This window comes from Meles meles, chromosome 4 (assembly GCF_922984935.1).
Source record: "Meles meles chromosome 4, mMelMel3.1 paternal haplotype, whole genome shotgun sequence".
Taxonomy (NCBI): Eukaryota; Metazoa; Chordata; class Mammalia; order Carnivora; family Mustelidae; genus Meles; species Meles meles.
This window is the reverse complement of record NC_060069.1, coordinates 54,154,993-54,182,578: the sequence shown is the minus strand read 5'-3', so window position 1 is coordinate 54,182,578 and position 27,586 is coordinate 54,154,993. Positions and strand designations below refer to the sequence as shown.

Here is a 27,586-nt window from a genome sequence, read left to right as displayed (position 1 = left end):
GATTCTCCCCTAGAGCCTCCAAAAGGAGTATGACTTCAGATACCTGCTTTATAGGTCAGTGAGGCCCACCCAGCAGACTTCTGACCTATTGATCTATAAGATAATAACATTGTGTCATTTAAACTGCTAAACTTGCAGTTATTTGTTAACAAAGCAATAGAAAACCAATACAATTTGTAAATCAAATATCTAAGGAAGTATTTGTATCCAGAGTATGGGAAGAATTCTTTTGACTCAATAGTAAGAAGGCAAATAACTCAGTTTTTTAAATGGGCAAAACTTGAGTGGCTATTTCACCAAAGAGGACATAGGAATGGCTAATACATATGTGAAAAGGTGTTCAATAGCATTAGTCATTAAAGAAATGCAAATAAAAATCACACTGATTAAAAAAAAAAAAAAACCATGGTGAATGTGGTAGATTGTCTCTAAGTAATAAGGTGTCATTTCTTTTCTTTTTTTATTTTTAAAGATTTATTTATTTATTTATTTGACAGACAGAGATCACAAGCAGGCAGAAAGGCAGGCAGAGAGAGAGGAGGAAGCAGGCTTGAGCAGACAGCCCGACGTGGGGCTCGATCCCAGGACCCTGGGATCATGACCTGAGCCAAAAGCAGAGGCTTTAACCCACTGAGCCACCCAGGCGCCCATAGGGTGTCATTTCTGAGATTAAGTTACAAAAAGACTTTGGGTTCCTCTTGTTCACCCTCTCTTGCTCTCTCACTCATTCATTCTGGTGGAAGCCAGCTACCATGTGTGAGTGGCCCTTTGGTGAAGCCCACGTGGGAAAGAACCAAAGAAGACCTCCTTCAGCCAACAGCCAGTGAGGAGCTAAGGCCCTCAGCCCAACAGACCACATGGAGTCGAATCCTACGAACAACTTGAATCAGGTTGGAAGCAGATCATCCCTCAGTCAAGCCTTGAGGTGGGAAGAGCCACAGAAAACACCTTGAAAGCAATCTTGTGTGGAATCCACAACCAGAGAACCTAGTTCACCCCACCTCTATTCCTGACCCACAGAGACTGCCAGGTAATAAAGGTTTGATTTTAAGCAGTTAAATTTGGGAGTAATTTGTTGTGTAGCTAGAGAAAATGAAGACACACCCACTAGAATGACTATTACCAAAAAGACATCACCACGAGGTGTTGGTGATGATGTGGAGTAACCAGAATCCTCAGTCATTGTTTGTGAAAATCTGAAACAGAACAGTACAGCTACTTTGGAAAACAGTGAGGCAGTTCCTTAAAAGGATAAGCTTATTGGTTAACCCAGCCATTTCACTCCAAGGAATCTACCTAAGAGAAATGAAGACACGTGACCCCATAAATCTTGTATACAAATATCCATAACAGTATTATTCATACCAGCTCATCAACTGATGAAGGGATAAAGAAAATGTGGTATGGCTATGCACAATACTGTTCAGCAATAAAAATATTATTGGCAAATTGCCGAAGCATGCTACAATTCAAATGAACCTCAGAAACATTATGCAACCTGAAAAGAAGCCAGATCAGAAGATTATATATGATATGATGCTGTTCGTGGTAAATGTTCAGAAAAGGCAAACATGGAGACAGAAAGATTTAGTGGTTGGCTAAGGCCAGGGATGGTAGTGGGATAAAGCTGCAACACAATATGAGGGAAATTTTGGGGGTGGTAACAAGTCTTAAAATTGACTCATGGGGATGGCTGTGCAACTCTATACAGTGAACTGAATTATGCCTCATTAAAACTGTTTTTAAAAATACCTACAAATGAATTTATCAAGAAATGTATAAGACCTTTAAGAAGATAACTATACCATTTTATTGGAGAACATATAAAGTCTCTAAAAAGAGAGAGACTCCATGTTCCTGGATATAAATATTTTAAAACATAAAAATATAAACATTATATATATAAACATATTATATATGAATTTCTAATCAGAACACTTGCGGTTCTATATATTTTTTTTGGTTCTATATTTTTTAAAAAATTACTCAACAGGAGTGCCTAGCTGCTTAGTTGGTAGAGCACGTGACTCTTGATCTCAGGGTTGTAAGTTTGAGCCCAACATCAGGGGTGGAGCCTACTTCAAAAAATAATAGTAATAAAAGCAAAAATAACTCAACAGAATGATTCTTTTTTTCAACAGAATGATGATTCTAAGGTTTGCATCAGAGGATAAATGTGTATGAGAAATGTATCAAATAAGACACGATGTTAAACTTTCTTTAGAATATACTTAGATAAAATTCCTAAAAATCTGTTATGGCCTGGTGGAATGTTATCAGTCATAATTTTAAGATGTATTTCACAGAAATAACCAAATTCTCTTGTCAACTGCAATATAATAAACTCTTGTCAGTTGCATTATAATAAACGCATTATCAGATCTTCAAATAAAAAGAATGAACGTGGAGCATTATATTACCAAAACTGCTGTCTACCTATGCCAGAAACTGTTTTTTAAAAAAGATTATTTATTTATTTATTTGACAGAGAGAGAGAGAGATCACAAGCAGGCAGAGAGGCAGGCAGAGAGAGAAGGGGAAGTAGGCTCCCTGCTGAGCAGAGAGCCCAATGTGGGGCTCGATCCCAGGACCCTGAGATCATGATCTGAGCCAAAGGCAGAGGCTTAACCACACTGAGCCACCCAGGTGCCCCAGAAACTGTTTTTTTTTTTTTTAAAGTGCTACCATCTCTTCAAGAATACACCATTACATCAAAAATGTACACCTCAGTTAATTAGACAGAAAACCCACCAGAGGATATAAAGTAATTTCAGTATAAAAAGGCATGTGCACATGAACCTGTCTGGCATTGGTGTGTTACCACGTATGTAAGGGAGACTGAGTAAGGTTTGGATTGAATCACGTACACACGTAAATTTATCTTTGAGGCACTGCACAATCTCAAACTTTTTTTAACCTAGGAGGCAACAATATTTCCTTAATGCCTGATGACTAAGTAGAATAAAAAATCATGGATTTTTAAATTAATTCTTTCCCATATGATGTTGAGAACAGGAAAGGGGGGGGGAACACAATGGTTAGCTATATGGTCCCTGTTTGCCCTGCTAGAGTTGGAAAGATATGAACTCTACCCAACAGGTTTCCAATGACTGGCTCAGTTATCCAGTGTCTTAGCCTGATCCTCAATTTCTAGGAAGACAAGTTCAGCAGAGAAGGACGGAGACCTTTCCAGGGCCTACAGCTGATTTAATTTCCTGATGGTCCAAAAGGGAAGACAGGAGTGGTCAGCGGGGGGCTGAGGTGAGAGGGAACAAGTATGTGGAGGACAAAGTGCATGAGGAAAGGGGACTGAAGCTCCAGCACTGTGGCATGAACAGGCAGCTGGGGCAGTTTGTGCCGGGACGGGGCACATCTAGAGCTGGGTCTCTGTCCTTGTGACACTACCAGAATTCCCATCTGGTTAGGACAGAATGTCAACACCATAGTACACATCAGCGTTATCCAAGGAATTCAAAAGTTCAGATGCGCGGGCCCCACTGTAGACCCAGCTCAGAATATTTCAGGGTGGGGCCTACACACGAGTATTTTTGAGACTTCAACACGCGATTTTGAGACATAGCTTCTAGAAAGTGTAAGAGCAGAGCATTAGGTCAGCGCATGAGTCGAGGACAGCTGCAGCTCCTGGCAAACTTCGTCCTGGGCCAGACACTGAAGAGGGAAGGAAGAAAACAAAAAGAGAGAGAGAGAGAGAAAAGAAAAAAGGAAAGCCTGCTTAATGGTGTGCAGTAATAATTATTGCAGTAATTATTGCTGATCAGGATAATGCTTTTATCCTGGGGATACTCAGAACCTCTGGGACTGCAGGGCATTCTGGGAACTCCCCATGGCACCTGTCCAGACCAGTCCAGGGCCAACCTGAGCCCATCTGCTGGAGAGCTGGGATCTGGGCGCAAATACAGATGCTTCTGCTCAATTTCCTCTCTCTTTGCTGCCGCGGCTATAAAGGATGCTATTACCTTACAAATCTGTTCTATTAGAACAAAATATATTCAGAATTTCCCCTTTGGGTCTACGGGTATGGTGTTTTCAATGTGTGTTTCTTACACACTGGGTTGTTTTAACGTCTTGGTGGTTTTAAATTCACTCAGCTGTAGCCACATAATAAGAGAGCCAGGTATGGGCAGGTCAGCACCGGTGTTTGCTGCCCAGGAAAATGAAAAGGGGAACTAATTAGTCATTCAAGTATGCTTATTGAATTTTTTCCTTGACCCATTCACATTTTTTTCTTAATTCTTTGAGGTATTGTAAGGCAGGCAACTATTCAAGTTTTGATTTAAAAAAAAAAAAAGAAAGAAGTGGTGAATCACCTTCTTAAAGGAAGAAAAGGAGGAGATTATTTTCCCCTCTTTCTGGGAAACTGACAGGAAGAGATTTTCTCTGCCTAGTTTAAAGAGAGGCACGACATGCAATTTACAGAAATGGTTACCTAAGACATGGAGGACGGTCTCTTCTCCAATTCCGATAAACAGTAAGTAAGCTGTGTTTGTCAGAGAAGCTCTGCAAAGGACAGACAGGACAACTGTACTTTTTCAGTCTTGCAGGAGGTCATCCACAGAACTCGGGTATTACAAAAAAAGGCAGCTCAATTTAGACATGCGCTTAGGCCTTCTCTGGGGGCAAGGTCACTCTGTTCTTGTGAAATGTGTGTATAAAGGTTCACAGAGAGCAAAAATAAATTATAAAAAGCCAAAGATAAAATGGAAAGAAAGACGATGTTACCATTAAGATTTGTTTAAAGTCACAAAATCAAAATGAACATACAGACCAAAGTCTGTAGGCAGAATTAGAATCACTAAAAATGGCTAATATGGTACCGTAAGAGTAACAGAACCGGTGTTCATCACAGGGACAAAAACGGCATTAGGTTCTGAGTCGAGGCCCCCAGCTGGATGTCTCCTGTGCCCCTCTTTGGATAACAGCACACGCTTTCAACTTCATGCCAGGAACATGCACGTGGGAATGGGGAGTTCTTACTCAGTTTGGGAATAAACAGGCTGCTGGCCAAATTCAAGTGCAAATAAATAGCATTTTACAGAACCCTCTCCTCCCCAGTTTAGCCAAAGCAATCTGGTTTGACCAAGTAATTCTAAATTGCTCAGCTAAATCCATTGCATTGCGGTAGTCTGAGGAGCTTCATATAACAAGAGCATTAAGATGCATGACGCTAATTAACTTTCACAGTCAACTTTCCTCTCTGGGATGCATGTTAAATTGTAGAGAAAATGGCAGCTACTTCCCAAATCTTCCCATGAATACATATACGTGATATATATTACATGGGGGTTGAACTCATAACCCTGAAACCAAGACTTGAGCTGAGATCAAGAGTCAAGAGTTGGATGCTCAATGGATTGAACCACCCAGATGCCCCCCCAAGTCATATTTTTAGATACATGCTAACTTCCTATAACCCTCTTCTACCCTAACTGGTTCCAAACTGCTGATTACAACACTGACTATTAGAAATTCCTTTCCTTCTCTCCTTTCCTATTGGATGTGGAAACTAAATAAGTTCCTTAATCTTTCCCTTGTTATTATTATGTTTTATACACACACACATATATGTATATATATATATATATATATATATAACCTTATTATTATTTTTAAGTCAACATGTCAGCTGAAGAAGTTGATGGAGGGTTGGAGGTCAGACATAGGAATGGGGTGGGAATAGGCTTAATTAATGGAGTATTTTTACAAATGGGAAAGGAGAACCCAGATTTTACATGTATTTAAAAAATCGAAGTACAGGGGTACTGGGTTGGCTCAGTTGGTTAGGTGGCTGACTCTTGATTTCAGTTCAGGCCAAGCTGGGCTCTGTGCTCAGTGGGGAGTCCGCTTGAGGATTCTCTCTCCCTCTCCCTCTGCCCCCACTCACACACACACACTCTCTTTAAAATTAATAAGTAAATTCTTTTTAAAAGTTGAGGTATAATTCAGACCATAAAAGTCACCATTTTAAAGTTTACCGTTCAGTGGTTTTTAGTATACTCACAAATATCCATTATAAAATGTAAATATATATTTAAAAAAGATTTTTATGGAGCTTCTCCTTCAAGTCAATCCATCATTTTTGTTCTGGCAAATAACCACATACTAATAGCTATATTTAAAAGCAAATAAAGACTAGAGAGGAGAGGGAGGAGAAGGGAAGGAAAGTCCGGAACAAACAGAAAGGAAAAGCACAATGAAAATGAAAGGCAAGATAAGTAAATCTGCCTACGCTATGCATTTTGTAAGATAATAAATGGCAAACGTACATATGATTCTATGAGATAGCCCTTTGTTGAGCTGCACTATTTCCCTACCTTGTTTCTCTGGTATTTCCTTATTAAAAAGCAACACCAAGGAATCATAGAATTCCAAATAGTGGAACTCATTTTAAAAGCAACAACGGGGCGCCTGGGTAGCTCAGTCAGTTAAGTGTTCGACTCTTGATTTCGGCTCAGGTCATGATCTTAGGGTCATAAGAGTGAGCCCCTCCTCAGGCTCTGAGCTGAGTAGGGAGTAGAGCTTGTTTGAGGTTCTCTCACTCCCTCTGCCCCTCTCTGCCCCCAGCCTCATGTAGTCTCTCCTTCTCTCCCTAAGAAAAATAAATAAGTAAAACCAAACGGTAAAATTCCCAGAGTCTCCCATTGGGATTCCAAGACTTAACCCCCAAAAGAGACATAGTGGAGCTGTCCAGGTTGTAGCAAGAACAAAAAATGAGCCCAACCCCTATAGCCTGTTGGGTCTCCGAACAGGGTTTAAAACCGACTGATTTTACGGAGTCTTTTCCTTTTCTTGATAAAGCCCAAAAAGCTGATTTGAAAGGTCTATAGAAGGTCGAAACTATAATCTAGGTCTCCTGACTTTGGTCCCGAGCCCAGTTCTACAGACTGCCCCTCTTCCACACTGGCCAGACATCACTTTTTCCTTTGGGTAAATTTAATGACTCAGATATTAGGAAAAGATACACATTTTTTTAAACTATTATATATTTTTTAAAGATTTAATTTATTTATTTGACAGAGAGAGATCACAAGTAGGCAGAGAGGCAGCAGAGAGAGAGGGGGAAGCAGACTCCCCACTGAGCAGAGAGCCCGATGCGGGGCTTGATCCCAGGACCCTGGGATCATGACCTGAGTTGAAGGCAGGAGCCCCAATAAACATTTTAAAAAACATTTATTTCTTTAAAAATATGCAATAATATTTCTTTACATACACAAGTATGTGTACAGGGGGACAGGCAGAGGGAGAGGGAGAGAGAGAAAGAAGCAGGCTCCCCATTGAGCTTGGAGCCCTCCTTGGAACTCTCAATCACACAACCCTGAGATCGTGACCCGAGCTGAAATCAAGAGTCAGAAGCTTAACCAACTGAGTCACCGAGGCACCCCAAGATAAATAATTTTTTATAAAAATTAAGTCTTGGAGTATCTGGGTGGCTCAGTGGGTTAAAGTCTCTGCCTTCGGCTTGGGTCATGATCCTGGGATCAAGCCCCGGTTGGGCTCTCCACTCAGTGGGGAGACTACTTCCTCCCCTCTCTCTCTTCCTGCCTCTCTGCCTACTTGTGATCTGTCAAATAAATAAATAAAATCTTTAAAAAAGAATTAAGTCTTCATTATGTGCCACCCAATACAACAATTGACAAAAATTTGTTAGTTTATTTCCTTATGCAAATATGAAGACATACATAATTCATATGAAGACACATACAATTGTGCAATTTCCTATCTGGTTGTTTTCTATAATATTACATGTAAGCATTTTCCCACATTCTTCAACTTTCTTTAAAAAATGGAAGTTTTAGGGGCCCCTGGGTGGCTCAGTGGGTTAAAGCCTCTGCCTTCAGCTCAGGTCACGATCCCAGGGTCCTGGGATCACGCCCCGCATCAGGCTCTCTGCTCAGTGGGGAGTCTGCTTCCCCCTCTCTCTCTGCCTGCCTCTCTGCCTACTTGTGATCCCTCTTTCTCTGTCAAATAAATAAACGAAATCTTTGAAAAAAAAAAACCAAAAAAAATTTTTTTAAAATATGGAAGTTTTAATGGCTGAATGGGGTTGTGATCTACCATCTTTTATGTAAACAAGCCCCTAAAATTAGATTTTTGAGTTGTTTCCAATATTTAACAAAGATATCCATACTATGGGAATACTATTAAGTAATAAAAAACAATGAAATATTATTACATGGAACAACATGGATCATTTTCAAAGACATTATGCTAAGTAAAAGGAGTCAGACACAAAAGGTACATGCTATATTGTGATTCCAACTATATGAAATTCTAAAAAAACAAAACTATAGTAACAGAAAGTAGGTCAGTGGTTATCTGTGGCCAAGGGGAAGAGAAGAGAATCTGTTGGAAAGAGGCATGAAAATATCTTTTTTTAGGGTAATAGAACTATATATTAATTGTGACAGTAGTTACACAACTATAAACAATTACAAAAATTCTTCAAACTCTACACTTGAAATAGGTGGATTTTATTGTGTGTAAATTATACCCCAATAAAGCTTGAAGAAATGAAAACAGAAGCAAAGATTACTATGAAATTTCTTGAAAAAAAATCTTATTTTCATTTTTGCATATTTCCTTTAAATTTTTGGCTATATTCATTCTCTATACAGCTATAATTATAGAATCTATGTAAATTTATATTTTAGACATTTTTATACACAATTTTACACATTTCTGTATAGTCTTCATAATTATGATTTAAAATAGTTATACATAATTATCCAAAGCCCAAAATCATTTCCCTACTGTTAACAGGTAAACCACCAAATTTTAAAGCAGAGGATTCCCCCCCAAAAAAGGCAGATAATTCCTCCTCAATATTTGGATGCCACCAAGTGGACAAACTGTGCAATGTTGCTGAGACCAAGTAAGCCATTTTATAAATTTTATAAATAAAAAAAAGTCAACTTAAAGTTTAGTTTTCTCATTTCAAGATTATTTTTAAAGTCAAATTTTAAAAATTAAAACAGACCATTTACAATTTACTAGACTACAATCCTCATCTATCTCTTTTATTTACTGAATTCTCAGATCTTGATCTGGGGAAATCAGTTAAGGGAAAGAACTTCCTGTTGAGACCTAGTTCTTTACAAACTAAACTGTGGGTGTCGATGTTAGACATGGGTCTATCACAAGGCCCAAACCAAAAACTCGTGTACGCATCTCCAAACGCAAATAGCCTTTGCTGTCAGCCAACCTAGTGACTTCTAACACGACAGTAAAGCCTCCCGGGAGGTACGATGAAATTGATGACAAAAAATTGGAGACAATTGTATGGAAGTCAGAGAAAGATACCAGGAGACTCATTCCTTTTTGGGCAAAGACTTGCTAATTCTCTTTATGAGTCACCAGGATTTTCGCCCCACAGTCCCTGGCCTCTCCAGTTCAAGCTTTTACAGTTGCATTGAAACCGCAACTGGCTAGAGCCACAAAAGGAAAGATTATTTCAGGGAAGTGTTTGGTCCCTGCCAGGGTCCACAAAAGAATGACTTTTTCAAAAGAATGCCTTTGAATGACACTGAGCCATTGCCTACCACCAAGCAGAAAGATGAACACACAGCTCTAACTGTGACCCAACCCTGCTCCCAATTATTTTTTTCAGCACTCTTTAACCCTCTCCATCTTGCTGCCAATCTCCATAAAGTGAAAAGGAATAGCTGAAAAAAAGAAAAAGGGAAAACTCTAGGAGCGCCAGTCCCAAGAACTCTTGAAGGAATGCCATGAATCCACAAAGTGAGAAACCAGCCAGAGAAAGAAAAGATAGCTCGCTGAGACCTAACTATGGTTTCATTGCAGCAAATTAGAGAGGCTTCTTTCTTTTTTTTTTTTTTTCAAGATTTATTTTTTTATTTGAGAGAGAGTAGGGTGAGGGACAGAGGGAGAGAATCTTCAAGCAGACTCCCTGCTGAGAGTACAACCTGATCTCCCAACCCTGAGATCATGACCTGAGCCGAAACCAAGAGCTGGATGTTCAACCAACTGAGCCACCCAGGCATCCTGGTAGGCTTGTTTCTATTTGCTGAAATGTTTGTTTGCTTGTTTCCTTCCTCCCTTTCTTCCTTCCTCTCCTTCTCTTTCTCTCTAAGATTTTATTCATTTATTTAACAGAGAGAGAGAGAGACAGCTAGATCAGGAACACACGCAGGGGGAGTGAGAGAGGGAGAAGCAGGATTCCCGCTGAGCAGGAGCCTGATGTGGGGCTCGATCCCAGGACCCGGATCATGACCTGAGCCAAAGGCAGAGGCTTAATGACTGAGCCACGCAGGTGCCCTGCTTGTTTTCATTTTTATTATGTATCTTACAGAAAATATATTATTTCAATACAAATTCAAAAAGTACAAAAGGGTAAATAATGAAAAGTGTAAACAATGAAAAGTCTTCTTCCAACAGCTTCTCTGGCTGACCAACCCCATTCCTAGAGGCAACTATTAATCATTTCTTGTGAATCTTTACAGAAATATCTCATGTGTAGATGAACAGTTACATATGTATACTCTCCCCATATAGACATTCAGTCCCATTCCCCTTTCCTTTTTGCATAAATGGTGAACCACCATACGCAATAATGTATAGGGTTTTTAAAAAATTTTTATTTATTTTTATGAGAGAGAGAGAGAAAGATGGGGGAGAGTTAGAGGGAGAAGCAGACTTCCCGCTGAGCAGAGAGCCCAATGCTTGATCCAGGATCAAGACCTGAGCCGAAGGCAGACACTTAACCAAATGAGCCACACAGGGCCCCGATGTGTAGTATTTTTCACCTAATAATACAATTTGACAGAGCATTCATAACATATCAATATGTAGAGTTTCCTATTCATTTTAAACCTCTATCATATTCTATCACATGGATGTACCATAAGATATTTAAGGAATCCCTCATTAAAATGAAAGCTTACCAGAGGAATGTTGAAAAAGAAAGCCAAAGTTGGTGGCATCACAATTCCAGACTTCAAGCTCTATTACAAAGCTGTAACCATCAAGACAGTATGGTACTGGCACAAAAACAGACGCATAGATCAATGGAACAGAACAGAGAGCCCAGAAATAGATCCTCAACTCTATAGTCAACTAATATTCGACAAAGCAGGAAAGAATGTCCAATGGAAAAAAGACAGTTTCTTCAACAAATCAGGTTGGGAAAATCGGACAGCCTCATGCAGAAGAATGAAACTGGACCATTTCCCTATACCAGACACGAAAAATAGACTCAAAATGGATGAAAGACCTCAATGTGAGAAAGGAATCCATCAAAATCCTTGAGGAGAACACAGGCAGCAACCTCTTCGACTTCAGCTGCTGCAACTTCTTCCTAGAAACGTCAACAAAGGCAAGGGAAGCAAGGGCAAAAATGAACTACTGGGACTTCATCAAGATCAAAAGCTTCTGCACAGCAAAGGAAATAGTCAACAAAACCAAAAGAGAACTAACAGAATGGGAGAAGATATTCACAAATGACATATCAGATAAAGGGCTAGTATCCAAAATCTATAAAGAACTTATCAAACTTAACACCCAAAGAACAAATAATCCAATCAAGAAATGGGCAGAGGACATGAACAGACATTTCTGCAAAGAAGACATCCAGATGGCCAAAAGACACATGAAAAAGTGCTCAACATCACTCGGCATCAGGAAAATACAAATCAAAACCACAATGAGATACCACCTCATACCAGTCAGAATGGCTAAAATTAACAAGTCAGGAAATGACAGATGCTGGCGAGGATGTGGAGAAAGGGGAACCCTCCTACACTGTTGGTGGGAATGCAAGCTGGTGCAACCACTCTGGAAAACAGCATGGAGGTTCTTCAAAAAATCTGAAAATAGAGCTACCCTACAACCCAGGAATTACACTACTGGGTATTTATCCTAAAGATACAAATATAGTGATCTGAAGGGGCATGTGCACTGGAATGTTTATAGCAGCAATTTCCACAATGGCCAAACTATGGAAAGAACCTATATGTCCATCAACAGATGAATGGATAAAGAAGATGTGATACACACACACACACACACAATGGCATACTATGCAGCCATCAAAAGAAATGGAATCTTGCCATTCTCAACAACGTGGATGGAACTAGAGGGTATTATACTGGACGAAATAACTCAATCAGAGAAAGATAATTATCATATGATCTCCCTGATACGAGGAATTTGAGAGGCAGGTCGGGGGTTTGGGGGGCAGGGAAAGAAAAAATGCAACAAGATGGGATTGGGAGGGAGACAAACCATAAGAGACTCTTAATCTCACAAAACAAACTGAGGGTTGCTGGGGGAGGGAGAGGGTGGTTGGGTTATGGACATTGGGGAGGGTATGTGCTATGGTGAGTGCTGTGCATTTTGTAAGCTTGACGATTCACAGACCTGCACCCCTGGGACAAATAATACATTATATGTTAATAAAAATAATTAACAAAAATTTTTTTTAAAAAATGAAAGCTTAGCTTCCTTCCAATCTTGTGCTATTTTCATTATATTCTTACCAGAAATTTTCTGGACTAATTCGATTGCTTCCTCAACCGGGTCTGAGTTCACGATTTTGTCTAGAATACCCAGCTTGAGTGCTTCAACTGCTGAAACATGTCTTCCTAAAACAAAACAATACAAAGAACAATGTGAGGTTAAAGCAAAAGCATGACTCTTTCTAGTAGGAAGGTTATCCGTCCTAGGTACAAACATCTGTTATTAAATGAAATAAATAAACAACACACTGACTTTTACAGTAGAAAGGTCACTGTATAGGTAACCAGAAAACTTAATTCAAACTTCAGCTCTGCCTTCTACTGCTGTTTGTGTGATGGTGAAGAACTGTACGGGAACCCCCCTTCCCTCTAGGCAAATGGGAATAATTATGCTTACATCAGTAATTCTGAGTATCAAATGAGAATAATACATTTTCTTTATATTCCATAAATCACTATACAAGTACTTTGTAAACTATACATCTCTAAAGAAGAAATGATTGATTTTGAGAATAATAATATGGTAACAGCGGCAAAGCAGCCGTACTCTCTTACACCGATACACACCGACATACATACCAACATTGATTACAAAAAAAAAAAAAAGTCCTGAAACATGAATATAGTTGGGTAAACAGGGAAATTATTAGGTTGGTACTGTTTATGTTATAATCAAAATCACATGGGCTAAATGGGGTGGACTTCTGTCATTTTTTTGCCTACCCAGCAACTTTGTGGAGTTGCTATAATGTGAGTTTTAGAGCCCTGCCTTTTACTACAGCAGCTAAAAGGGAAGCAGAAGTGATCAGACAATTGTTCCTTCAGATCCATTCAGGTAGTGTGTGGCCCATGACCCCAAGTTTGGTGAAAGCAGTGCTAGGCAGTGGGGTATTAGCCTACAGTGAGGACACTACGCAGCAGCTAGCGACATCTAGTGTCTGATGGTGGTGGTACCAGGAGCATCTACTGTCCAGCAGAGTCCTGAGTTCTTCACCAGGTATAAATATGTAATTTAATCTGAATATTCTGAAGTGGCAGGTTAAGGGATATGAGGACCCCTTATCACAGGGTCAGAAGAAAGGAGACAGTAACACCTTACTTGCTTTCTTGCCAGTACCATCTTGCCTTGTGGAAACTGATCATCAAATCCGTCTTGAGGGCAAAAATGCCACAGTCCTTGCTGTTCATACAGCGTTAGTAGATATCATCTTTGAGACAAACCCTCCATTCTGGGTTCTTAGCAGTGCTTCAGAGAGTTACAAATGCTTTTCCTTCTTTTTTTTTTTTTAAAGATTTTATTTATTTATTTGACAGAGAGAGATCACAAGTAGACAGAGAGGCAGGCAGAGAGAGAGAGAGGAGGAAGCAGGCTCCCTGCCAAGCAGAGAGCCCGATGTGGGACTCGATCCCAGGACCCTGAGATCATGACCCGAGCCGAAGGCAGCGGCTCAACCCACTGAGCCACCCAGGCGCCCCACAAATGGGTTTTCTTGATCAGATAGACAGTTCAGTGATTTCCGGCAGGGGCCACTCTGCAACATTATTTAGGCGATTTTCTAGAAGTGCCTTTGAAAACAGCCTCCCTGATTTCCTCCTGGGGTGAGGAGTGGATGAGTGGCTGCAGGTGTCAAGTCTCCTGTGTGTAAGGTCATTGGGGCAGGGGAGTGGCGGGGGGCGATGCCTGAGTAGCTCAGATGGTTGGGCGGCTGCCTTTGGCTTGGGTCATAATTTCCAGGTCCCGGGATCGAGCCCCATGTCAGGTTCCCAGCTTGGCAAGGACTCTGCTTCTCCTTCTCCCTCTGCCTCTCCCTCCCTTTCTCTGTCTCTCTCTCAAATGAATAAATTAAAAATCTTTTAAAAAAATAAAGTGTTAACTCCATTGTTGGTGTTACAATTCTAGATATCAGCTTAGGCTATATTTAGTAAGCCTTTTTTAATGTTTCCCTGACTCATTCTTAACTTCCCAAGGGAGTCCAAAGTGGAGACCCTAAAAAAACAAAACAAAAAAACAACACTTGGGTAAGGGCTGAGTGAATCAGCCTGCCCAGGTTAAGGGCACCAATGGCAGACAAAATGGAAAATGGAAACCTGAGTACAAAAAGGCTCTTTGGGGCAAGTGTGTAGGTACTGTGAGCTAGCCAGATGGTGCAAATTTCTTCAGCTGTAATGATTGCTTTCAGCCTGGATTTCACACAAGTGGAAGTGTAGCACGACTGTTCTTACAAAGTCAGGGAGATTCTGGAGACTTTGATTCTGTTTTGAGGGCCTAAAGACCCAGCTCTGTATGTACAACCCAAATATTCAGGCTCAAACTTAAACTTGCTTTTTCTCTTGCTGCCCTCAGTGTAGACAACAACCAGGGTCCAAGGGACTTTAATGACAGCCTTGCCAAGAGCTACCATAAGGAGACCCAGGGTAACTGAAGCTAAGACTTCTCTTCTCCAAAGTGGGGAATCTTGATTGTTTCCAATGTTCTTCATGGCTTCTTTTCCAATCTTTTTTTTTTTTTTAAAGATTTTATTTATTTATTTGACAGAGAGAGAGATCACAAGTAGGCAGAGAGAGAGGAGGAAGCAGGCTCCCTGCGGAGCAGAGAGCCCGATGTGGGGCTCGATCCCAGGACCCTGAGATCATGACCTGAGCCGAAGGCAGCGGCTTAATCCACTGAGCCACCCAGGCACCCCGCTTCTTTTCCAATCTTTAGAAAATCTTTTTCTACATGGAATCATTTCCAATGTCATTTTTAAGGTTCCCCCTAAAATTGTACAATTTAAAAAGATAGGTATATGATTCTAATGTTAGTTTTCTTCTAATTCACTGTGACCTTTTCTATGCAAATCAAAATTCATCATATCCTTACTGCTCGTACTTCCTCTCTTCATCAAGTTAAAAATAGTGGTATTTCTATAAGCAGCAGTGCTTTGGAAAAGGCAATCCTTGTTCACTTCATTTTTGTCAAAGAAGCCAGATTTCTTCCTGATTTCCCCGAAGGTATGCTTGCCTTTGAGGCTTAATGTGTCTCTTAACAGAGACACAAGATTCCTCAATAATCCCCCCCATGCTTCAATTTTTGTAAACCTTAGACTTTACAGACTCATTTCACACTATCATAATTCCCCCCCCTATTTTATTTGCTTTACTTCCTTTCTATTTGATCTTTTGCAGAATGAACGGCTTACGTGCTTTGAATTCTGTAGTATGTTGGATTGTAAGCACGCTCTTATGAATTTTACATTAGATAGTTAACATACTGTACATTCTTAAAAGTGTTCTTACCATACCATTGTAACTTAAGACAATTTCTAATTTAATTCATTGAAAAGCAAGAAATTTAATACTTTTAGTTTTCTAGCTACCCTTTCATACTCTGTACAGATTTATAACACCTCCCCAGATTTAAAAGAAAAAAAGCAGCATTTTTTACACACATAGACTCATACTATTTTCTAATTTGGATCATGTACACACAGTTTTGTATGGTGGTTTCTGTGTCAGAAAAAAAAAATAATGGATTTCAATTAGCAGTTCCCAAACTTTTTAAGCTTAGGACTCCTAAAGATAATGGACGACTCCAAAAAACCTTTGTTTATGTGGATTGTTTCTATCAATATTTACTGTATTAGACATTAAAACTGAAAACTTTCAAAATGTTTCTTCATTAAATCACTTTAAAATAATAAGGATAGGGCACCTGGGTGGCACAGTTGGTTAAGCATCTGCCTTCAGCTCAGGTCATGATCCCAGGGTCCTGGGGTCGAACCTCGCATCAGGCTCCCCGCTCAGCGGGGAATCTGCTTCACCTCTCTCTCTCCCCCTACTTGTGCTTTCTCTCTCTCTGTCAAGTAAATAAAATCGTAAAAAAACAATAACAAGGATAAATGTTAATGTTAACATTAATGTGAATACATTTTAATGCAAAATAATTATATTTTCAAAATTTTAAGTCCAGTGAGAAGAGTGTCATTGTTTTACATTTTTGCAAATTTCTTTCATGTCTGGCTTAATAGAAGACAGCTGGGTTCTCATATATGCTCTGCATTCCATTTGTTCTGACATCACATGGCTTACAAACACCTCTGGAAAGTTCTATTATACATGTGTGAGGGAATAAGAGTGGAAAAGTTAAGTCATGTCCAATTGTTATGAAAGTAGCTCTGACTTTATGAACCGCCCCCAATGGTCTTAGGCATTCCCCGGAGTCCCCGGACCCCACTTTCAGAATTTCTGATATAGATTACCATTTTAGAGATTGTATAGAATCTTAGAATAGGCTTATTGTTTTAAAGACTGTATGGAATCTTAGACTAGGATTCTACATCCTAGGATTCTATACAGTCTTTAAAATGGGGGTGCCTGGGTGTCTCAGTGGGTTAAGCCTCTGCCTTCAGCTCAGGTCATGATCTCAGGATCCTGGGATTGAGCCCCACATTGTGCTCTCTGCTCAGCAGGGAGCCTGCTTCCCCCTCTCTCTGCCTGACTCTCTGCCTACTTGTGATCCCTCTCTCTCTCAAATAAATAAATAAAATAGTTAAAAAATACAATAAAATGATAATAATGTAAGAATAATAAAATATGACAAGCGTACAGGATGCCTGGGTGGCTCAGTCGCTTAAGCGGCTGCCTTCAGCTCAGGTCATGATCCCAGAGTCCTGGGACTGAGTCCCGCATCAGGCTCCCTTCTCAGTGGGCAGCCTCTCTTTCTGCCTCTCTCTGCCTCTGCCTGCCTCTCTGCCTACTTGTGATCTCTCTCGCTCACTCGCTGACAAATAAATCAATCTTAAAAAAAAAAAATGACAAGCGTACGCAACAGTCATGTACTAGTATTGCGTATGATCTGATTTGATACACACCAGCACTGCCTCGGAGCCTTGGGTACTAGGATAGTACACCAATGTTCCCTATAGTTAACGTTTATTTGTGGCTGGAGTGATTGTAGTTATTTTGAAAGTAATCTTTTGTTTTGTTTTTATCTTTTGGGAGCTCAAGGATTCCATTTCCTGAAAGTTTAAAATCTTTACCAAAAATACATCAGGCAATTGATATCTCATCATTTTTTCCAAGAAAATGGTGACCTTGCTGAAATGTGACCTCTGGCTCCATTTCATATCTGAAGAGTTTTTTCTATTTTTTCCTTAGGTTACCACTTCTCATCTTTTTGCTTCATGCTTTGGGAACTCTTGTTTATTCAAAGCAGAGACCTTGAATACATACCTTCTCTATTTTTATGTTAAATTCTGAATTTCAGAAATGGATCTCTATTTATCTTGCACTTCCTGAGTTGTCTGTCTGATCAAGTCCTCTTTCCATTGCTTCGAAAAGAAGTTATTTGGCCTACTGTTTTGATTTTAGACAGGGGGTTCTTATTGAACAAATGCAGTATTTTCTAAGTTAGATTATTTTCTAAGATTTTCATTTTCTTTCATCTGTTTCACATTAATGTTTCAGTCTTCTAACACCACGGAGTATTTTCAGAGGTTTGGGGTTCAGTGTTAAGTTTTTTTTGTTTGTCTATGGGTTCGGGTCCCTGAATTATATTTGCTGATATATATTATTGCTGCTTGGGAGCTCCGGCTACTAAAATTTACCCTCCATATCTTGTTCAAATACGGAGAAAACTCACCTGAACTCAACCCACCTGAAAAGCAGGTAGGATAAGGATGCCACTTACAACATCCCCCTGACTATTCTGGTGCTAAGAAGTATCTCCTCGAAGTCTAGAGCCTGAGAGGACCCCTGTCCTGGGAATGGCCATAAAGATATTCAGGGGCTGGAGCAAAGCTCTACGAGAACAGAGCAGAGACTTTCTATGCTGTTCAGTGAACAAGGAGGACAAACCCTAAAAAGAGAAAGCAGAAGAGCAGGGCACTGTATCCTTGTCATTTGATTGGACAAAGAACACCAAGCAACGAATCAGAGTGGGCTAAAGCCTCTCTTTTGTGGTTACTGGGAAAGATTCCGCTGTTTTCAGGTAGCCTTTTAAGGGAAGTGTGGAAAAGCAATGGTGGTTGTCCTAATTGCTCCACTTTTCAGAATTAGCTCTCTAACGGTTTCCAGAAGATCCAAAAATGTTAGCTATTTACTCATTAATTTAATCTAAATCTGTTTACTTATTAACTTCCTATGGGCACAGTGCCTACCAAGTTGGTGGGTTTTTTTCAACATTAACAGCAGCAGGGGATCTTCGACTTTCAATAACAATTTTTTTTAAGCATACTCAGTTAGAAAAAAAAATTCCAAACCAAAGACTAACAGTCCTCTACAAATTCCCACAAACGTAGCAGCTTAAAACAACACACATTTCTTAGCTTAGCTTAGTTCGGAAGTCTGAAATAAGTCAGCAAAACTGTCTGGGGGCTCTAAGGGAGAATCCTTTGCACAGTCTTTCCCTGCCTCCAGAGGCTGCCTGCATCGCTTGGCTTGTGACCACTTCTTCCATCTTCAGAGCCAGCTGGCAACATCTTCTCTCCTCTCTGACCTCCTGCCTCCCTCTTCTAAGGATTCTTGTGAGGAATTGGGCCCACCTGAAAAATCCAGAATAATCTCTCTTCTCAGGATTCTTAAGTTATTCACATCTACAAAGACCCTTTTGAATGTGAGGTAACATATTCAGCGGTCCTGGGGATGAGGACATGGACCTCTCTGGTGGTGGTGGTGGCATTATTTGGCCTGTCAGAGTTGCTGTTCATTAAATGTTTCTATGTGGCAGGTACTCTACCAGAAGCAAGTCCTGTAATTTTATTATTCTTTAAAGCAACCGTGTGGTATTGTTACTGATAAGAAAATGGAGGCCGAGAGGAGATCAGAAGACCTCTCTCCTAAACCCCAGCCAGTTTGTCCAACTGCCTACTTGACATCTCCACTTGGATGTCCCACAGTCCTCTCAGACTTAACATGTCCCAAAGTAAATTCTTGTGATTTCTCCTTACAACATACACCGCCAGCAACAATCCCCGTCTCAATAATGGCACCATCCTTTCAGCTGCTCAGGCCACCAGAATCACTCCGTCTCCTCTTTCTTGCACCTCTCGCTTCTGATGGGTCACAAAATCCTGCTAGCTCTCCCCTCCTAACATGGGCAGAATTTGATTATGTCTCACCATTTACATGGCTACCCACTCAGGTCTCAGCTCTCCTCATCTCACCCTTGGAGCAGGTTGCTAATCAGCCTTCCTATGTCTGCTCTTACCTCCAGTTAATGTATTTTTAACAGCCAGAGTGATCTTTTAAAAAACATAAATGAGAGCTTGTGACTCCCCTGCTCACAACACTCCAATGTTTTCTGCCTCATTCAGAAGAATAGCCAAAGTCCCATTCCATCATCTTCAAAGCCCTATATGATGCCACTTCATCTCCTATGTCTCTTCCCCTTACTCACTCCAGCTTATTCACTCCAGCTATATCAACCTTCTTGCTGTTCTTTGACACTTCCAAGCGTACTACTGCCTCCTGAGCTTTGTGTTTACTATTTTCTCCATGTGGAATACTTTCCTCCAGATATTGGCATAATAAGCCTCCTCACCTCTTTCAGGTCTTCACCCAGATATCATTTTATAGGAAAGCCTTTTTAACCCCTCCATCCCTAACATTTTATATTAAAATATTACCCCTCTATCCTAACATTGTATATCCCCATTTTCTGTTTCATGTTTCTCTTTGGCACTTATCTCCATCTAACCTACTATTTACGTGACTTACGTCATAGGTAGGCATATGTGTGAGTATACGGTGTGGTAGCTAGCCTCCAAAGTGACTCCCAGTGAGTTTCGCCTCTTGGTGTTCAAGCCCCTCCCATGTTGAATAGGGAAGACCTCTATAAGCAATATCATATGTACATTATGTATACATATATATTATATATATCTCATGTATAGATCTATACATGTATATTATATATCTGTTACGTATATACATTATCAATCAGAAAAGATGGTGCATGACTCCAAAGCTAGGTCATAAGACATCACAGGTTTTGTCTTGTTCTGTCTTGGATCACTGACTCCAGAGGAAGCCACCCCCCATGTTGTGAAGACACTCAGGCAGCTGTAGGGGGAGGTCCACGTAGAGAAGAAATGAAGCCTCCTGCCAACAGTCAGCATCTACTAGCTATCCATGTGAAAGAGCCCCCTCGGAAGTAGATCCTTCAGCCCCACTCAAGTTTTCAGGTGACTACAGCTCCAGTCAATGTCTTGACTACAACTTCATGAGAAACCCTGAGCTGGAATCGAACTAAGCTGGTCCCAAATTCCTGACCTGAAGAAATATTGTCAACCAAAACATGACTCTTTCTTCCAACCTTACCTCAATTGGAAATCTCTTTAAAAGTCTCAACAGTATTTGGTAAACCTAGGGTGTTTAAACGTTGTTTGTAGTGTTATAGTGTTATACTGTTCACATTCCCTAGTGAAAGAGAACAATATTTATTTGTAGCTAAAATCTTAATACTCGTGAAAGGAAAAATTCAGTCTTTTCCACACTGACACACGAAATCCTTCTGTGACAATTCTGGTTTTAATTTTTATTTATATTACAATTTCTAAATTGAGTCTGAATATAATGCACCTTATATGAATACCAGTGTCTGTGTGTGGACACTTGAACTATATAATTGGTGCTTTGTACACACTTTCATTTAGAAGGCACAAACATGTGGTCTTCATGGTAATGTCTGAGAAGCTCTCAGGGAAGGTACTCTTTCCATTTTACAGATGAGAAAATTGATTGTCAAAGAAGTTGAAGTATCCTCTTAAGATTACATGAGTAGGGAATGGTCAATCTAGAATTTCTCTACATTCTCATTCAGTTCCTCACATTGCTCTAGACGGTTGTTGGCAGGGTTTGTACTGACCTGAGGTAATTAAGTCAAGTGCAGCAGGAACTCCAATGAGTCTGGGGAGAAGCTGAGTTCCTCTTGCACCAGGAAGGATTCCTAATGTGACTTCTGGGAAGCCAATTTGAGCCTACCAAAGTTTGAAGACATGAAGATCATAAGAATGAGATGACCTGTAAAATCAAGACAACCACTCCCCTGGATTTCCCACACTCTTGAAAACACCGTTTCATAATATTCAGCAAATATTCTACAGGGAAAATTATTCCACACTCTACTTAATTAACAGCATAAACAAAGCTGTGCTTCATGCTGAAACACATCTCTAACTTCTTACACATTTTTTCTCTGACTCCATTTATGAGCTGTTTGGGCCAACAAAAATGATATTCTCCAGAAACAGTTTTATGGAGCCCTACAAGAGTGAGGCAGCCAAGAAATTAAAAAAGACAACCCACAGAATAGGAGAGAATATTTGCTAATCATATATGTAGAATACATAAAGAACTTTTCAACTCAATAATAAAAAGACAATCCAGTTAAAAAGGGGCAAAGGCTCTGCATAGACATTTCTCCAAAGAAGAGATATAAATGGGCCAATAAGCACATGAAGAGATGTTCAATATCATTAGCTATCGGAAAATGCAAATCAAAGCTACAAATTCATATCCAGTAGGATGACTATAATAAAAAGACAGACAGGCGCCTGGGTGGCTCAGTGGATTAAGCCGCTGCCTTCGGCTCAGGTCATGATCTCAGGGTCCTGGGATCGAGCCCCACATCGGGCTCTCTGCTCCGCGGGGAGCCTGCTTCCTCCTCTCTCTCTGCCTGCCTCTCTGCCTACTTGTGATCTCTCTCTGTCAAATAAATAAATAAAATCTTTAAAAAAAAAAAAAAGACAGACAGTAACAAGTGTTAGGAGGTAGAGAATACAAAACCTTCATATATTGTTAGTGGCAATAAAAAATGGTATACTTTGGAAAACAATTTGGCAGTTCCTCAAATGTTAAACATAGAGTCTCCATATGACCCAGCAATTCCACTCCTGGGTATGTGCACAAGAGAAAAGAAAATGCCCACCAAAAACAAAACAAAACAAAAAAAAAAACAAAACACAAATTTTCATAGCACCATTATTCAAAAATGCCAAGAAAATGGAAACAATCAAATGTCCATCAATGGATGAATGGAAAAAGAAAATGTGGTATAGCCATACAAGGGAATATTATTAGGCTATAGAAAGGAATGAAGTACTGATACAGGCTACAGCATGGGTGAACCTTGAAAACATTATGCTAAGTGATAGAAGCAAGTCATAAAAGACAACAAGCTGTATGATTCCATTTATATGAAATGTCTAGAATGGGAAAACCCATACAGACAGAAAGATTAGTGGTTGTCAAGGACTGGGGGAGAGGGTAGATGGTAGGTTACTCCTAAAGAGTATGAATTTTCTTTTTGGAATAATAAAATGTTCTAAAATCAACTGTGGTAATGGTTACACAACTCTGTGAATATGCCAATACACCATTCAGTTGTACACTTTAAATGAGTGCATTACATGGTATTTGAATTATATCTCAATAAAGCTATTGCAGAAAAATAATCAGGCAACAACCTCAGTCCAGACAAGAGAGTGAGCTTGAGTTCTTTATCACATGCCTCTCCTGGCTATTTAAAAGTGGGTAAAGCGTGGGGCATCTGGGTGCCTCTGTTGGATAAGTGTCTGGCTCTTGATTTCAGTTCAGGTCATGGTCTCAGGGTTCTAAGATCAAGCCTGAATTGGGCTCATGCTAGGTGTGGAGCCTGCTTGAGATTCTCTCTTTCCCTTTCCGTCTGTCTGCACTGCCTGCCTTCCACCATCCTCTGCCAACTCTGACACCCCCCACCCCTGCACACATGCTCTCCCTCTGTTTAAAAAAAAAGGCTAGAGCTCTGTTAGTCATCTTCTAGGTTCAGGATGGGAAGAGGAAAGCACTTTAATGCAGACTGTCATTTGCCCACATTGTAACGCCCACAGCTCCAAAATAAATATCTGAGCCTCTCTCACACAAGGCTTTCCTAACAGTCAGTCAGGATTTTTTCCACCACTATTCATCCCCATCCCCGGATGACTTATTGCTCACAACTTATATCTGCACTCAGTGTGCAGAAGGCACATCAAGAGGGACACAGAAAAAGGAGCACTTAGGATATACGTCTTTATTCATAAGCCTTTATAAAAATTAAAATGCCCTAATGAAATAAATAAATTATGGTATAGCTATAAGACAAAATTATGTAGCCATTTAAAATGATAGTTTTAAGGACTATTTACAATAAGAGTAACAGCAAATTTCTCATCAGAAACCACAGAGGCCAAGAGGCAATGGGATGACGTATTCAAAGCATTTCAGTGTTTTTACTTTCAGGTAAAAACCTACTTTCAGGTAAAAACCTGTCAAACAACAGCTCTATACCTGGCAAAACTAGCTTTTGAAAATGAAGGTAATTTAGGGTACCTGAGTGGCTCTGTTGGTTAAGGGTCTGGTTAAGTGACTGAATCTTGGTTTCGGCTCAGGTCATGATGTCATGGGTCATGAGATGGAGCCTGAGCAGGGCTCTGAGCTCAGTGGGAGTCTGCCTGAAGATTGTCTTCCTCTCCCCCCACCCCCAACTTATGCACACAAATGAACACATGTACTCTCTTTCTCTCTAGAATAAATATTTTTTTTAAAAGATAGCAAAGAAAAAAAAGGTGTAAGAAAAAAATACTAGGTAGGAAAAAACCAGAAGAAAACAAAATAGAATGCTAATAGTAGTTATTTCTGTACTGTCAGTTTATGGGTGATTTTAGTTTACATCTTTACAGTTTCCTGTATTTTCTAGTCTATTACAATGATCAGTATTATCATTATCATTAGAAAATTATGTTACTTATAGGGGCACTTGAGTGGCTCAGTCATTCAGCATCTGCCTTCAGCTCAGTCATGATCCCAGGGTCCTGGGATTGAGTCCCACTTCGGGCTCCCTGCTCAGCAGGAAGCCTGGTTCTCCCTCTCCTACTCCCCCCTGCTTATCTCCTCTCTTGCTGTGTCTCTCTCTGTCAAATAAATAAATTAAATCTTTAAATCTTTAAATAAACAAAATCTTTTTTAAAAAAAAGAAAAAGAAAACTATGTTACTTACAAAAACGTTACCATTGTAAGACTGGTATTACAGACTTCATCTACATATTTAATAGCCCAAATTGTATCTACTACAGAAACAAATGGATTTACAGTTTTGTGCTATTTTCAAATGGGAAATTGTCTTCTTAGGGACTGATAATTATGAGAGACCACTGACACCTTTGAGATAGGACATAAAATTTTAGGGGCACCTGGGTGGCTCAGTCAGTTGGGTGACTACCTTCAGCTCAGGTCATAATCCGAGGTCAGGGTCCCGGGATCGAGCCCCACATTGGGCTCCCTGCTCAGTGGGGGACCTGATTCTCCCTCTCTCTCTGCTGCTTCCCCTGCCTGTGCTCTCCTGCTTTGTATCTGTCAAATAAAATAAAATCTTGAAAAAATTTTTTTTACAATACACATACTCAGGATGATAGTCAAAATATTTTCTATCTCATACTGCATGAGCATGGCTCAGAGGAACCTGACCTGAGCCATACTACTGGAGCAGAGTCCTGGGGGCCCAGTAGTGACCCAGGACTTCCCCTTTAGGTGGTGGATCATAGGGAGACCCAAGGGATAGAGTGAGGGGAATCAGCTGGACAGTTAGAGGGCTCAGGGTAATAGCTATTCACCCATCGAGATGGATATTATTTTCAACAACTACTTCCACTGTGCTGGGGCACAGCAGCAGAAAAACCAGTGCTAAAAATACATGAGTTGTTACCCAGTGAGCTTGCCCTTTAAAATGACCACCTCTGAGGCATACATAGCATTTAGATTTTGCCTTAAAGAAAAATCTGGCACACCAGGCCCCATAAGGAGTTTTAGCTGTTACCTCTGCGTGGGCAATCCTATAGTGACAGCCGAGGGCCAGCTCCAGTCCCCCTCCTAAAGCCAGGCCTTGAATAGCTGCCACCACGGGCTTCTCATTTCTCTGTATTTCATCTACTACATGTCCCAGGCCGAGGTCAGACATTCTTGGTGTACTGAAGCTGTGGATATCAGCCCCTAAGGACACAGACAAGGGAAAAGAAAGCTGAGAAAGACTTGGGCTCTGTTATATAACGATAAGGTAATAGACAACTCTCAAGGAATCTCAGACCTCTTAGGGTCCATGAAACATTTTACCTTTTGGGTGGACACACAGTGAAGAAAGAACAGCTTGGAAAACATAGAGCAAATGAGAGAAAATCCCCAAATCTTTATCAGGAATCCTGCAATCTTCTGAAGTCTGTCTCTCTATATGACAGGTAGCTACCCTACCTTTAAATAATTAAGGGGCGCCTGGGTGGCACAGTTGGTTAAGTGTCTGACTTGTGGTTTCAGCTCAGGTCACGATCCCAGGGTCCTGGGATCGAGCCCCACATCAGGCTCCCTGCTCAGCATGGAGTCTGCTTGAGATTCTTTCTCTCTCCCTCTGCCCCTCACACTCATGCTCTCTCTCTAAAATAAATAAAAATCTTTAAAAAATTTTTTTTTATAACAATTAAAAAGCTCAGGGGGCACCTGGGTCTTGTCAGTTGAGCGCCGACTCTCGGTTTCGGCTCAGGTCATGATCTCAGGGTCATGAGATTGAGCCCCAGGTGAGACTCCACACTCATTAGGGTCTCTTGAGATTCTTTCCCTCTCACTCTTCCTCCTCCTCTGCCTCTCCCCCTGCTTGAATGTGTACTCTCTCTCTCTCTCTCAAATAAATCAATACATACAGATCTTAAAAAAAAAAAAGTTAAAAAAACCCAGAGAAGGGGAAGAGATTCTGAGGTTGAGCCAGCCCTTCCTAATCTTTTGCATGGTATTGCTCACCAACCCTATTCATAGCAAGTTAGACCCATATCTTTGTTAAGAACATGAAGGCATTACAACATAAAACTTCAGCGGGAAACACATACATATTTATGAATTACATGTTCATCATCCAGCTTGGAATTATGTTTTCATAATAGATTTTTTTTGTGATCAAGAAAAATAACAACATTTATATGTTTTCCTAATCATAAAAATAACACATGTGGGGCGCCTGGGTGGTTCAATGGGTTACACATTTGCCTTCGGGTAAGCCCCAGGATCCTGGGATCCAACTCTGAGTCGTGCTCCCTGCTCAGTGGGAAGCCTACTTCTCCCTCTTCCTCTGCTGCTCCCTCTGCTTGTGCTCCCGCTCTCTAATAAATAAATAAAATCTTTAAAAAAACCAAAACATGCATTACAGGAAATTTTAAAAATATACAAAGTAATAAAGAACATATAGACCACTTCAAAAATCACCATACAGAGATAACAATGTAATATTTCGGAGGAATTCTTAGTTGTTTGCCAGTGCATATATGTAAATGGATTCGTGACCTTCAGTAAGCTATTTATTTAGCCTTTAATCTCAACACCCTTCTTAAATCACTTTGAATTAAACAGAAATTTACTGTAATATACATTTAACAATACCGAGAGCATTCTATAACATCATTTTTCATATTTTCCTTTTTTCACATAACATTATAAATACTGAGCATTTCCCCTGCAGCATTTTCTATCCTTTAAAAACATTAAGCAAGGGTGCCTGGCTGGCTTAGTCAGTTCAGCATCTGCCTTCTGCTTAGGTCATGATCCCAGGGTCCTGGGATCAAGCCCCATGTCAGGCTCCTTGTTCAACAGTGAGCCCGCTTCTCCCTTCGCCTGCCACTCCCCCTGATTTTGCGCACTCGCTCTCTCTCTCTGTCAAAGAAATAAATAAAATCTTTAAAAAAAAAAAAAAGGGGCAGCTCTTTCTGCCCATGGGTCCTGTCCCTACGCTTTAATAAAATCACCTTTTGCACCCAAATAAATAGATAAATACAAATTATTTATAAATAAATAAAAATAAATATATAATATATCTATTATATATATATTTTATAATATTTAACATTATGTTAATGTTATAGTAATATAAATATTTATACTACAAATATAATATTTAAGATATAGAAAATATAAATAATATACAAATATATGGCATATAAATAAATATTTATTTATTTATTGGTATAAGTTAAAAAGTTAAAGCAATTACTTCATATTCAGCCTATTCATGTTTTTGTTTCTATCTGCTCCTTACCTGGCATTATGGTTTTGTTCTTACCCGTTCA

At 40.0% G+C, this 27,586-nt stretch overlaps 1 protein-coding gene across 1 annotated transcript in view; it reads right to left on the bottom strand.

Annotated features, from left to right (window-relative positions):
* EHHADH (enoyl-CoA hydratase and 3-hydroxyacyl CoA dehydrogenase) overlaps positions 1–27,586 on the bottom strand; it is a 50,071-nt gene that overhangs the window by 12,308 nt on the left and 10,177 nt on the right. The window contains exons 3-5 of the mRNA XM_046003052.1: positions 25,303–25,475; positions 21,337–21,448; positions 12,513–12,617 (exon numbers count right to left, since the gene is read on the bottom strand). Of these exons, the coding sequence (XP_045859008.1) occupies positions 12,513–12,617; positions 21,337–21,448; positions 25,303–25,475 (390 nt within the window). The remainder of the gene's footprint in view (positions 1–12,512; positions 12,618–21,336; positions 21,449–25,302; positions 25,476–27,586) is intronic.